This window comes from Semicossyphus pulcher, unplaced genomic scaffold (genome assembly GCF_022749685.1).
Source record: "Semicossyphus pulcher isolate SPU_LCO1_2020_fin unplaced genomic scaffold, fSemPul1.0.p SCAF_2, whole genome shotgun sequence".
Classification (NCBI taxonomy): Eukaryota; Metazoa; Chordata; class Actinopteri; order Labriformes; family Labridae; genus Semicossyphus; species Semicossyphus pulcher.
The window spans coordinates 20,335,829-20,350,155 of NW_027211693.1; the positions used below are offsets into that span (position 1 = coordinate 20,335,829).

The 14,327-nt window shown below is 42.6% G+C and overlaps 2 protein-coding genes across 11 annotated transcripts in view; both read right to left on the bottom strand.

The window, feature by feature from the left end:
* The window catches only part of LOC138597933 (protocadherin gamma-C5-like), a 456,071-nt gene that overhangs the window by 328,806 nt on the left and 112,938 nt on the right, over positions 1 to 14,327 (bottom strand). The gene's annotated exons all lie outside the window — the stretch shown is intronic.
* The window catches only part of LOC138597932 (protocadherin alpha-C2-like), a 139,240-nt gene that overhangs the window by 3,363 nt on the left and 121,550 nt on the right, over positions 1 to 14,327 (bottom strand). For all 10 annotated transcript variants that reach the window (XM_069669509.1, XM_069669510.1, XM_069669506.1 and 7 more), the window contains exons 2-3: positions 11,067 to 11,131; positions 8,400 to 8,485 (exon numbers count right to left, since the gene is read on the bottom strand). In XM_069669509.1, the coding sequence (XP_069525610.1) occupies positions 8,400 to 8,485; positions 11,067 to 11,131 (151 nt within the window). The remainder of the gene's footprint in view (positions 1 to 8,399; positions 8,486 to 11,066; positions 11,132 to 14,327) is intronic.

Below are 14,327 nucleotides of genomic sequence, written 5' to 3' on the forward strand. Positions count from 1 at the left end.
ATGACGTCCACGGCAGCCACTGTAAAAATCTAAATTGATCATTAATGAGTCTCTTTCCATGAAAAGCAGCCATGACATGTTATAAAAGGTTGGAGGAGGTGGAACTTAATGGGAGGTTTCCGAGAGGAGACTGCTAAGTGGGCCATGAATCAAAGACTCCCTCCTGGCCAAAGCTAACATCCGTGGCACTGTGTGATGAAACATTAAGTCCTTCATCTTAAAGGCTGAGAAAGGTGATAACGGGATGCAAGAAAAGCTACATTTTACTTTTATTGGACAATCTAATTCTTATGCCAGATATACAAAGTCCTTGTGTGTTTGCATACAATGTTTGCAAAGGTACATTTCAGGTTCAAGGAGCTGAACCAGTAAACTGTCCCCTAAGGTGACTGGGTTTGCTGAGAACCCCAATAGCCTCACAAGTATTTGCAGTCTATACATCAGTAACTTACTTTATTGTGTGGGTTTGTGTAATTATATACACTATGTCTATGTGCAGTATAAAACTGTATACAGTCTACAAGCATACTCCTGTCCCTTTGAATCTTTCCACACAGCAGTGACCTACTTGCCACACTTGCCTCACATATTCCTTTTATTTCTCTGACTCCTTTTCTGAGTTCTTTCCAAAGGGGAGATTTAACTGAGCATGGCGCCATCCAACCAGAAGGAACAGTGTCTGGAAGGAGAAGCCTGACCTCATGCAGAACCCAGGGTAGAGGATACCAGCCTTCTAGCTTATCTTAACTCACTGTCACCGCGCCAGTCTTAAAATACACCCGCTTCCTTTGGTTCGAGTCTTCTTCATGCTGTCATGTCTGTTAGAAAATCTTTTGACAGAAAGTTTGGATATAGTGTTCTGATTTTTTATTTGTATTTTTTTCCCTTTTCTATGTACTGTCAGGTGAATTATTTTCCCATTCAAGTGACCATTGGGATAGATGGACCATCAGTGAGACAGTAAAGGATCCTCATATGTTGTGAATGTGTTTGTTTTATACTAATGCAACCACATGAAATATAAAACCTAATGCAGACATAAGTAACTGAAATTAATATGATGAAATGTATGAGGTCCTTGATTCAGAAATCACCCCCCCCTTCCATATTTTAGCATTTACAACGCTCTGTGAGAACTGCTCACAGAGAAGGATTCACAAAGTAAATCCATGGCAAACATGATGTTTCCCCCTTGGCATACAATCCTGATCAGTCATACAGGAACAAGCTGACGTAAAGCTCCTCTTTATGCAGGGAAACTGTCCAAGTTGACGCAGACAATGGCATTTAAGTTTTTTTTTAATACTTTGGGAGCTTAAAGGTGCCAGCTTCTCCAATGGAAGATTTGCTAATTGTCTCGGTCTTTTTATGAAAATGTAAACTGAACAGTTGGAGTTTAGGCTGCTGATTAGCAAAACAAGAAATCTAACATTACCTCAACTTTAGGAAATTGTGAAGGCTATTTCTCTTACATTTTTCTTTACATTTTAGACCCATCTAAAAGCTGATTAATTGATCAAATTTTTCATAAATGAAAAAATGTGTGCATTGCAGCCCTAGTCACAATTGTCATTCTCAACAGCATGTTTTTTTCCCTCACATATTTATGTAATCAGACTGGGACTGTCGTACAAAAATTAAGTGGGTCATGCATTTGAATTGTTTCACATCGCTGTTCCCCAAAAAGCTCGCATACTTCCACCGACTGCGACAACACAGCTGCGAGAGCCGCAGAGAGGAGACAGAGGTTGACAAAGAGACTGAGGAGATTAGGACGGGACAGGCTAGATCTCAGTCGCTGCTTCCTCCACATGGAGACACAGAGACAGCCAGAGTCACATTCATTTACGAGGCGAGAGTCTTCCCTCAGTTGATAAGTCCTCATCTGACTCCCTGAGCAGAAACATGACCCTGTTTTTATCATCTCAAAAGGAAGGCAGAAACAGAAGAAAAGGGGGCACAAAAATGCTAAATGAAAAAAGTATAGAATACTGCTGTTATATGCTTTAAAGTGTCCACCCTCTTGCCTCTAAAAAATTACCTGTCTAACTCAATGTGGGAACTTGATGAGGCACCAGTGCCCCCATGTAAACGTACAGACATAAACAAAACAACACCCCCGAGAGTGATGAGTCATGCTGGGAGCAGACAAACAGAAAGGGGTAAGTCAGGGCAGTGTAAATCTCTCGAAAGGGTCCATGTCTAATGCCTTATTTAAATATAAGACAAAACAAAATCATGGGACACACTGCAGTCCGGCTGTGTTACACTCTGCTGCAGCTGAAAAGGTCATATCATAATTGTCCTCACTGCTTTGCTTTTGTTAGATTTTAAAAACCACTTCTAAGACCAGATTTAACTGTGATATTACACACAATATGAACAATATGGCATTTGCCCTTTGTTCCCAGCTATGCACCATTTCCCTCTATATTTAACCTCTTTAAGTGTCCTTATACTGCATGTCTATTCCCACTTGATTTGCCCTTTGCCTCCTCTCTGCGTCTCCTCCTTAACGGTAACAGTAACGGACTCGCCCAAACTGATCTCTACACAGCCATGGCTTCAATCTGATTTGTTGATGGCTGTTGCAGAGCAAAACTTCCTCTCTCCTCTCCACTCCTACCTCCCTCCTTCTCTTTCCCCTGACACCCTCTCTCTCTCTCCCTGCATCGCTCATTTCCCCTGACCTTTAAACTAATCTTGCGTGAAACTCAGCCAGCTAACACCCGTCCCTTCCAGTTATTGACAAAAGTCTTAATCATGCCTATCAGTGTTTATGGTAACATTAATGTGATTGGGTATTAAACAGCTCGTCCGTCAATGATAACTGCCAGGCACATTAGAGACGAGCATTTGTTTCATGTTGTTGCCTCCAACTCCATTACTCTCTCTATGTATCTGTGACTTGCACAATTTTAAACCCCCTATTTGAAATGCTGGAGCGACACGAGCCGATGTGATCAATCGTTTTGCATTACAGATTGTGATTTTCAACCCTGAGTCTGATCTCTGGAGTCTTCAGTCCTGCTTCTCTGCGTGTGACTGACTCTTCGCTCCCCTGCTCCGCCCCGAGCTTTTCACAGCCGCTTAAAATCACCAAAGCTCCATTTTGCCACGTCTACTTTATTCATCCCCTTGTCTCGCCCTACCGTCGGCCAGTTGGGCAGAAGCGCAGTGGAGCGCAGTGCAGCGTTACATAAGGAGCTGAAGAGGAGGAGGAGGAGGAGGAGGAGGAGGAGGAGGACGAGGAAGGAGAGGGGCCAGGAAGTGCAAGGATGCAGATATGAAACTTGATGCTTGCCACCACAAAGGAGGGTGAAGGCAAGGGTAAAAACTGATAAAAAATAATGGAAAGGTGGGATTCTGTTTATTTTCCCCCTAGACTGCAGTGGTGGAGAAGACTATGATTCTTATGATAGTAAACAGCTGAGACCACACCCTTTTCAGAGAGCACCTGTGTCCTTTAAGTTGCTGTGCAGCGTGTCTGTTTTGATAAGACTGTCTATTCAAAACCTGACTCTTATTCTTGTGTTGTTTTTTTCACTGATATGCCTGGGAGATGAAAGTAGAATTAATGTGTTTTGCCTGCATACATAACCACCTATTTCCCAATCTGCTAACAGTAAATGAGAAACGGGGATGAACCTGTTTTTTCTAATCATACAATAAAGATTTTATGCGGCTTGTTTTTAACAGCAATTATGCCCCATGCATATGCATATTTGAGTGCAATATTTTGTGTTTGTGTGTCTGTTTGGGTTTCATGCCAGGTTGAGCACCTTGCTGTCTGTTCCCAGATGGATCATGTGGCAGATGGTGGACACAACCATTCCCAAGTGACAGGACCCAACACAATATAAATAAACCAAATGTAGGTCTACAGTTAGTGTGAGAGATTTGTGTGCTTGTGTGCATTTATGTTTGTATGTGTACTTGCTAGGAAACATAAGAAATGGAGAAATTGATTTATTCTCAGGTGTTTAAGAGAGGAAGAGAGCTGGAAAGATATCTAAAGACTCACAGAGCGCCATGTGGGAACAAAAAAAATAGAGTGACAATAAAAGGGAAACAAATAACTGAAGTGGGAAACAGGAAACAGATGGGCGGGGGGGGGATTCAGAAGCAGGAACAGTGACAGCTTCCAGACTGTTCTACCTTGCCTTGCTGGTTGTGCCAAATATCTTTTTGCACCACTTTCATGAAAAGACTGCAGCTCTAAAGTAAGATACCAAACCTTGAATTTAATCAACTTTCAGTTTGTTATTCTTCTTCTTCTTTGTCTCTTTTCATCCATCACTCAGAGAAATCCATCAAAAAGTTCTTACACAAACTCTGACAAAGATAAAGTAAAAGGAAATTAATGAGGTCATGCTCCTTGATGCTTCATTAAGGCTCATATAGCCGAGCCCTGAAGCATTGAAGCAGTAGAGCATCCTCTTGTCCACCTTTTCCTCCATCATCTCTGTACATTTTCTTCCCCTCACTTTGCCTATTGCCCACCCTTGAGTCTACTCTTGCCCCGACAGGTGCCCGCTGCAGTTGATTACTGTTAACCTAAATCAAATCAGCCACTAACTGCTCCTCTGTGAATATGTTTCAGTGTGTATGTGTGTGTGCGATCTGGGGAGATGAGGGAAACAGTAAACCTGCATCCACCTCTGCAGTACACCACCGCCCCAGTGAATGTAGGTCACTCTCTCTTACTCAACCCTCTTCCTGCCACCACTTTACACCTCTTACCTCCAACTGTCACTTTGCAAACACACCCCTCCCTCTGTGACCCTGTCCCTACCTCATGCGTTGTTTTGCTTATGTATGTGCATTTCAGTAAACACCTCCCTTTGTCTCGTCCTTCACCTGACGCCACAGTCAGCTTTTTCTCTCCCCATATTTACCCCCTCTTTCAGCACCTTTTGTCCCCCACCATATGTTTGCACTCCCTGCTATATAACAGCCCCACCTCCCTCCCTCCCTCCCTCTCTCTTCTGCCAATATCAGGGGCCATGAATGGTTGCCGTGGAAACTGCATCCTCCAGTGAGGCAGTAGGACATTGGTAGGAGTCATGGTGACAGTGCTTGTGCTGATGGAGAATAATGCTGCAAGCTCTCTCTCTCTCTCTCTCTCTCTCTCTCCCTCTCTGTCTAGTCTAACCACTCTCCCCTAGCAACAGCCGCCTCATACAGCTCCCTCTCTCTTCCATTTGCAGACTTTGCTACAATCAATCAGCTTTACTCTTTGTCACTCTGACCCAAACAGTTAATGTCCATCACTTGTGTTCCTCTATCATTTTATCCTGCATTGCTTATTCTCTAACTTTCCAAACCATCCTCTCCTCTCCTCTCTCTCTCTCTCTCTCTCTCTCTCTCTCTCTCTCTGTCTCTCTCTCTCTCTCTCTCTCTCTCTCTCTCTCTCTCTCTCTCTCTCTCTCTCTCTCTCTCTGTCTCTCTCTGTCCATCTCTCCAGGGGATGCTTGAAATTCTGCACTGTTCTCTCTGAATCCCTACGTGCCCTTGGTTTAGAGAAAAAGCTGTGAAATAGAAGGAGAAACAGAGGAGGAACACATAGAGGGAATGAGGAACAGATAGGGAGAGAGAGAGAGAGATCGACAGCAAGCAGAAACCCTGATTTCATTAATGTGGGTCTGTTAATCTGGGCGTGGGCTGCGCTCCATCTGTCACAGCGGGAGCGGCACACAAAGCAGGCAGCCAAAACACACACACACACACACACACACACACACACACACACACACACACACACACACACACACACACACACACACACACACACACACACACACACACACACACACACACACACACACACACACACACACACACACACACAAAAACAAGATGGAACGACACAGACACAAATTGACAGCAACACACAAATCCACACGCTTGAAAAACCAGAGAGGAGGAAACAGGGGCGTTGTCGGCTGTACCTCCGAGTTTTACACTGAAGTAAAAAATAGACCATGAGGCAGAACAGCGCCCTGTAGGTACAGCAACAAAACCAAACTCCCATATACTCCTGCTCCCCACCTAAGGACCACAGCCTGCCTAACAAACAGGATGATTTGGTTATAAATAGCACAGACTATGACTCATAGTGATGTGACAGGCCACATTGAATCAATATCTCCATAAATCTTTTTTTCTGGGAAGTGATAAACAGAACAAACAAGAGTCAGAACACAAATCTTTCTAAATCTTATCCTCCAGACAGCGAGCTTTAGAGGTAAATGCTTTTCATATTATGTGACATTCTTCACCCAGAAGTATCCTTAATCCAACCCTTAAATGTAACCTGAGGATTATATAGCCCTCAGCTAATATTTCCATTCTTATCCTGGCCAACAATGAGATAAAGAGGGGACAGCTAGCCCTGGGGTAAAGCAAGATTAGCGTGCACACAATGTGTTCTTGAACTGCCGCGGCTTAATTAGACCACCTTAAATCCTCACCAGCTGATCTCGTTACCGCTGACCCACCCTAAAGACGTCACTGCTGCCTGTTCTGCTGCCTCTCTCTCCATCTATCTTTCTATCTATCTTTCTATCTCTCATGTTTTGAAGTGCCTCCAGGCTGTAAGTCCTCAGCCAAGGCAAGAAATCGATGGCAGAGCGGAGGAGGCTGTGTGTGTGCGTGTGGAGAGGAAGGGACAGTAGTTAGTGTGTGGGTAGTTTGTCTGCCTGCCCAGCCCCACCGCCTTCCTGTCTATAAAAGACTGAACAGGCCATCTCTACATTCTTAATTAAAACAAATGGCCTCTTTATCTAAACTTAATTGCGCCATCCTCACCCAAGTCTTCTCATGATATATACGTACATCCGTCTAGATATCTAACCTGCAGCCTTCTTCATTATCCTCTACAAGGCTACTATTTCCTCTATTTCACTCTTAATCCATTTTGACTTTGACATTTTCACTTCCATGTCATCATGAGGAAAGTCAAGAGTTGACATCTGAATTCTTCTTAATGCATGAAGGGCGCTGACTCTGTGCAAGCAGTGCATATTTGGTCATAAATCTTGAGGCAGGGTATGTAGCATCAGTGACATTCACTTTACAATGTCTGTGAAATGGCATTTAGCATTGAGTAAGCTGTCATTTGGAATTGTGTTATTCTTCATTGTGACTGTTCTTACAAAACATCAAGAAGTGTTTCTAAAGAGCTCCTTTGCAGTGCTTTGTGTGAGGACTTTTCCAGCCTGGTGAAGGTCAGATGGATAAAAAAAACATTCTTTTCCTGTATGTCTCCTGTAAAGTTCTTGCTACAAAGTGCAACAATAGCTACATACCATAATAAGTATAAAGCACCAGTATTGCAGTATGAGCAAGGTGCCACATGTCTTTTCCACACTCAAAATATTCAGCATACCTGCAAAAGCAATAATGTGGCTAAATTTAGACTGAATGATTATCAAGCAACGAGCGAAGTTGACACTTCCACATGCGTCACTCGCCTGCAGCTGCTTAATGGCAGCGCTGCCAATAATTACTGTTTTGTTCTGAATATCACTTTGCATTTGACTCAAATATGCAATTCCATGCAACTGAAATGCCTGATGGCTTAAATTCTCCTACATGGGAGAAATATTAAAAGCTATCACCAGGAAACGGTTTCTACTGTTTCACTCAGTGGCTTGTTGAATGTAAAGCACTAATATTTAATGCACAGATTATAAGTAAGTTTGAAGTCCATTTATCATATTATTGAAAGCTTAAATCATATTACAATATTGAAAATGTAATATTATTGTTGCTCACATCACCCATTCCTAATTTGGTCTTTGGGATTGTGTGTATGAAAGAGCTGGAGAATGAGAGAGATCCACATAAAGAGAGGGGGGAGAATGTAATTGTGTTTTATTATTCTTCTCTAATGTGTTCTCTAATGTTTGTCCTCTGTGGCTCAGTGGTTTATGCCTCTGTAAACACTTTGCTGATAATCCAATCGACTTTTGACTCTCTTTCTCTCCCTCTTTTTCTCCGTATTGTCTCCCTTCCTGATTCAGCGAGCAGAGATATCCATCTACGCCTACGTAGCGTGTGTCATTTCCGCTCCCTGCAGCAGTGGGAAGTGTTAGGAGTGGGCTGGGGCGATCTCGTATCTGATATCTCTGTTTTCGTCATTTTATTAATCTTTCGTGTTTAAACAAGCACTCGAGGAATGTACAGTTGTTGTTAAAAGAAAGAAGTCTTGGCTGGTAATGTCTGTAAATCTGTGTCATATGCACTAACATAGGCTGACAGTATTTTAGAGCTTTAGGAGTGGGCTTGTTCCTTGTTCACCAAGCAGACCTCTCATTTTTTTTTTTTTTTCTATCTGTGCCTAAGCCTGCATTTGAATTGGTTTTGTTTGGTTTAGGTGAGAGAAGCTCTCTTACCAGCGGCACTGGATGCAGTGGGCCAGTTCTGAACCAGGACCCCTTGGGCTCCTTGCATCACTGAGGACTCTTCCATATGCACCGAGCTGGAACAGAAAAGACAAACATGCATATATTACACACTGAAAATGTTTTCACATTGTACTTTTTATGCCATGGTAAATAGGCAAAGTCTATAACAGAAGACTCCCATACACATCATATAATACCTTGGGAAACTCTATGTGGTGATTGTTTCACATATGTAACCGTCTCATAACCATATGTTTTCTATAATGCACAAGTTCGACCCAATGTACTCAGTGTGTGGGGACTTGTTGGGGGTACAGCAGCCACAATCCCCGAAATGCAATATTCAGATTAGGATTAAAAGTATTCACCCTAAATGTTCCTGGCATTCTCTGGATTATGGATTACAGATGGCTGTTCTTACATTTTCACACTCGCTCTGTGGGATTTTATCACCCTCCCCTCTACTGAAAAACTCCACACTCTCTGTAGTGCAGTACACAGCAACAGAAATGCTGCAACAAACCACTCTTCCCTTTCTCTGCCTATACCTTAACTAGAAAAGGGAAGGGTAATATTTTCCATCTCTGACATTAAGATTTTAATACTCAAGATCCAGGTGTAACCTGTGTATCTTTATAATGGTCTGCTGCTCTCTGATATCATCTAAATAAGGAGGGAGGAACCAACATTACCCTAGACATGAACAGAATATCTAACCAGAGAGGGAATGGTGTGAAATGTTTTTCTATGGTTGGGCTGCACCACCCGTAATAGTTACTTTTAATATGCAGTGTGTTACTAGCAGTTAAAAGACTTGGTTCATTATTCTATTGAAGATAAAAAAGATAAAAAACATTCAAAAACTTCTAAACCTAGTTAAATTATTATTCTAATAACGCCACTCTGATCTTGTGTAGTGGCTCTGCAAAAAGAACGAACGTGATTTGGAGATGGAAACCATTTTAAGTGCTGCTAAGCAACAGCATCATTGAGGTACAGTGATAAAATATTAATAGCAAACACTGATGATGATACACTTTCAGCTAATGTCAGCCCTTCTTGCTCATCTTCCCATCTTCTCCAACTGCCTGTAAACACAGGCTTCAGCATCCTTTACCAGTGCTGAAACCTTCTTCTACTCAGACAAAACCTCCTAAACAACACAGTTAAGGGGAAATTCTTATGGATTCCACCAGAAAATGTATCATTAAATAGGTTGTTGCCTTTGCATGGTATTTTGGATGTGGTATCCTAAATCTGTTGTTAAAGCTGTGATTATAAATGATCAGCAGGGGGGGGGCTTGGTAATGGGACATGGAGGGATAGTCAAGTTGAAACTCATCAGAGGTGGTGAGTCACCAGACAGATTTAGCATGTTAGACTGGTTAACACAAGCACATTAACTCTCATGAATCCCTGCTGTAATTATGAGGGAATTTGTGCATCATTAACAACACTCAGATGGTGCAAAGTCTTTAATCTGACAACATCATGAATACATACAGTATATACAGTATGTGGCTACAGTATACAGGAAAAGTATAATCACCATATCCATCTAAAGGAAGTGGAAAGATCGCATACAGCAGGAATGATGGAAAAAAGGTAGGTCTAGAGAGGACTGATTAAGGCTGCGACTTTTTGTTTAATTATGGAGCCATCGCATTAGCATGACCCTTGATTTGGTTGGGTCCATCTGATCTCACAGCAGGTAATAGCCCAGTGTCTTATGGGTAATGTAATCACTGGTGTGGTCATGCAGCAATCCCCACGTTTGTGATAGGCTATCTTTCCACCTGACCACCTGCCCTTCATCCATCACTGCCCCCCTCTCTGCCTGCCTTTCCCTGCTGTCAGTCCTCCATCTGTCTATGGAAATATTGGGAGATCATATTTCATTTGTCCTTACTATGTTGCTTCTCCTGTATTTTACATTCATTTGTAAATCCCAATCTAAGTCCCAGCACTGAAATTACACCTGAGCAACAGCTAGTGGTAAAAATAATATTATTTCCTGGAATTGGTTCACAGGTGAACCTAAATGCCTCACCTGGCTCTTTAATACAAAGAAGGGTATGGGCTTAGAAGACTTTTAGATATGCTGCCTGGTGGCCAAGTCATTGGGACATCCTGTACCCTTTTCATGTTGATGTTGCTTATTCCATATACCTCTGTGTGCATATTTACCACCTCTCCTACGCTCCTGTGCAACTAAAAAGGATTTAGTGAAATGTCAAAATTGGATTAGACTGTGCATTAGACCTCAATGTCAGCTCAAAATCCACACCAACAGCAAGAAATCTCTTCAAAGTAACATTATCGCCTGACTACATACCCTCTGTTAAGTCATTAAAATAATATTCAGGTAAAAGCATGCTTCTGGAAAATGAGCTCAGGGACTAATTAGTTAATTTCCTAGACGATTTGAGGATTTGTGACTCCCAGAATCAATTGTATACTTATGTTAAAATGTGTCTGTTGAGGAATGGATGGGGGCTGCTTAATATCAGTGAGTTAGAGAATGGTGCAGGATTCAATTATTTGCCCAAATCTTAACAGGTGGGATGTTTATGGAACAGTCTTTTGGTCTTTACAGAATATCCTGAAAGGGAGTGGTGAGGTATGATGAGTAAAAAAAATAAATGGGGTGCTTACCTCTGCATTACACCGCCCGCTCTCAGGGAGGCTGAATATCTCCAGTCTGCACTCGGCACTTTGGGCTGCAAGAGAGAGTGAGAGGAATTGAGTCTTAAGTACAGGCGAAAACCAATACCAGCTCATTAATAAGTCATGGCAAGAACTGCTAGTGCATGTGCGTCATGCACACACATAAAGACACAATCTCAGTCACACACACAACCATAGTGGTGACAGCTTGCCCCATGCCTTTGCAGAGAAGCCAGTGATGAATTGTACCGTTTAGGTACACTCATCTCCTCCCATCCCTCCTGTCTTCCATCCATGTCTTTTGAAAAAACGAATGACTTTCAAAGATTTCACTACAGCAGCCCACTGACCCTGGTACTGTGAGACACAGATCCCGAGGCTACATGTCCAGGGTTTGTCCACTCAGACCAGGCGTGCTGTGGTTCAGTCTACTACCATAGAAACATTGCAAAACTCTCATACTACTGCATGTTATGATGACACTGTTATAGATGAGAACAAGGTGTTCTTCAGGAATGCTCTATCATGGTTCAGAAACACATCCATTGCCTTCTGTATTTTTCCATCACCTTCCCCTCCCTTCCTATATTCTGCCTCTGTGTATATTCATCACCCCCTCTCCTGTGCTTTTCAGTTTCCTCTCCCTGTTATATCCTCTTTACACTGATCAAAACCTTGAATTTCACTGGCACACACTCTGCCTGACTCAACCTGACACTTCTCACCATGGTTACTGTGAAGAGCCCAGTCTAGATTTTACCCTCCACCCACCGCCCTCCGTCATTTCACTCCTCTGAAGGTCACAGGTGCAGGAAGGAGGGGGGAGGCGAGGGCAGATATCAGATTAACCCCCTGAGCCCTGCATCCAGACTCAGACACATCGCAAACGAGGGATGAAAAGGGGCATTTTAGGGACGCTGCACCATTACAACCTCCACCTGTTTAGTGATGTGTTTGAGCTTCAAGTAAATTATGTCATATCAAATATGATACAGCATTATAAAAAACTGAGCAGATGTGATGAGAGGACTAAAAGTCATTTGTGGTTGGGATTCTTCCGCAAGATCAAACTCACAGTGGGCTGTTAACCTGACCACATAACCAAGATGAGATCACATTTTCTATAATCTCCACCTGAACAACTGACAGAGCTAAACCAATCTGACTGAGAAGACTATATTCTCCCTGCTTTGCCATGCAGTACAGAAGAGATCCATTTGCAATCCCATTTCCTTTCAAATATGACAGATGTTCACTTGCTGCTGAAGCTGCATTGACCTCTATGAGTCTGCAGTGGACATTCATCACCCCTGAAATCCAATATTTGGTCTTAATGAGAGAAGCCTGGTATTCCTCCTGGAGCCATTCACACAGAGCAGAGTGGTTACAGGGATAGAGAGCACTGCAGCATTAGAGACACGTATCCGTACTGGAAATTCAGGGTGCACCTGATTATTTGCAGAAAATCACTCCTCAAATAGCAATCAGTTAAAAAAAAGACAGTGTAAGACAAGAAACAAACTTGAAATTAAGAGCAGATTGTCCACAAATGAGGCTAAACGGCTTTGCTAAGCGTTTGCCCTGTTGCGGCGTGTCAGTGGCCGAAGGGAGAGGTCTGCTTGGCCGTATGGTGTTAATCGCAGTAAATGAAAACAAACACGAGCACGTACACACTTTAGATACAAACATCTGGAATATAAAAAGTCCCCATCTTTAAAACTCCCAGGTTTACAGTCAATGTTAGAAACTAAAAAAGAAAATAAACAAAGCTCTGAGTCAGGATTCTAAATCAATGCATTATGTTCCACTGTTTAAAAAGTGGACATACAAAATAAACTACATGGGGTTTTAGGTGTACTCATTTCCTTCCCTGGATGTTAATGTAAATCAGGGAATACAGAAAGCTTTCGGTTCGGCCACTAAATCATTTCCTCGCCTTCTTCCCTCCACTCTTCCCTCTCCCTCTGAGCTGAACGCTCCTAGCATGGATACAGAGCTCACACCTCCGCCATCAACACTGCGTCCAATCACCTTTCATCCCCCGCCTCATCCGTGCAGAGCCAGCCAATCCTCGCACAGTACTGAGCAACACATCGCAGCCAGTTAATTACATAGCAAGAACAAACATGACTGGCATTTAATGAGGAACACGTCAAGTGATAACAGAACAATTACCTTTAACATTTCCCTCCCTTTTTTATCTCTCCTTTTCTCTGATATTCATTTCTGCACTGCACACACAGACCCAGAGAGGCTCTGAGGCAAAGACTATTCTGCAGAAAACAATCCATGTTTGTTGTATCCTGATAATTATTTTTGTTTTACTACAACCAGAAGTGATGCACATAACTCTGTGCATTTGCATCAACCTTTTAAATTGAAAAAAAATCAATGAGATATTGAAATGAAGCTCTCATGTTAATTAAACTCAGTCACAGTTTCTCCCTCATGCCAGCCTTTTTCGCCAATTCCCAAACTCTGGCATGCTGCTCAGAACCAGAGCGGTACGTGACCAGAAGAGGATATTTTGGTGCAGTGGGACTGGTGGCCCTCGTAGCTGGTGAAGGCTGCACTATTTCCCAGACTTTACCTCTATAGAGACAACCACTGAATGCCCTCTGGACATGCTGGACTTGAATATTGTTGCACACAGCTCACAGTTGACAAATAACACTGGCTGTGTGGGGTCAGAGGTGAACTAACTTCTGAAATCTTCTAGTTCGATTAGTCACAGGGACTGGTAAGAGAATGAGAGAGACGGTTCTTGAAAACATATTTTCAAGAATCAACAAACAACTGGTCTTTGGCAGGCGTGGGACACACAAAGATACCGCATCCAGCAAGTCAGAGTGCACCCACCTACCCACTCAAATAAACACACCACCTAGAGAAGCTACCCACACTTGTGTATGCAAGCTTTCTATCTAATCTTAAGGTAGATGCCTGAAGGTGTGGCCCTCAATGTTACGCCAGGTTATAATAGAAGCGTACACATAAACAAAATGGTGGTATGTCTTTCTGATCTGTTTAAGAGAACTAAAAGGACTTAACCGATCCTGTGAGTGAAACTTTTAGATTTCTAAACAAGAAGCGTCCACACACAACTGAAAAAGTAGCAAGAAAAGAAGCTTTTTAAAGCGTCCCACGCAAGGAAAAGAGATGAGATGCTTCAGGAGCTCCAAAGCCATAAATGTCAACTGCAATCCTGCTGCAAGAACAACGCCCTAGAGCAAAACCTGAACCATAACT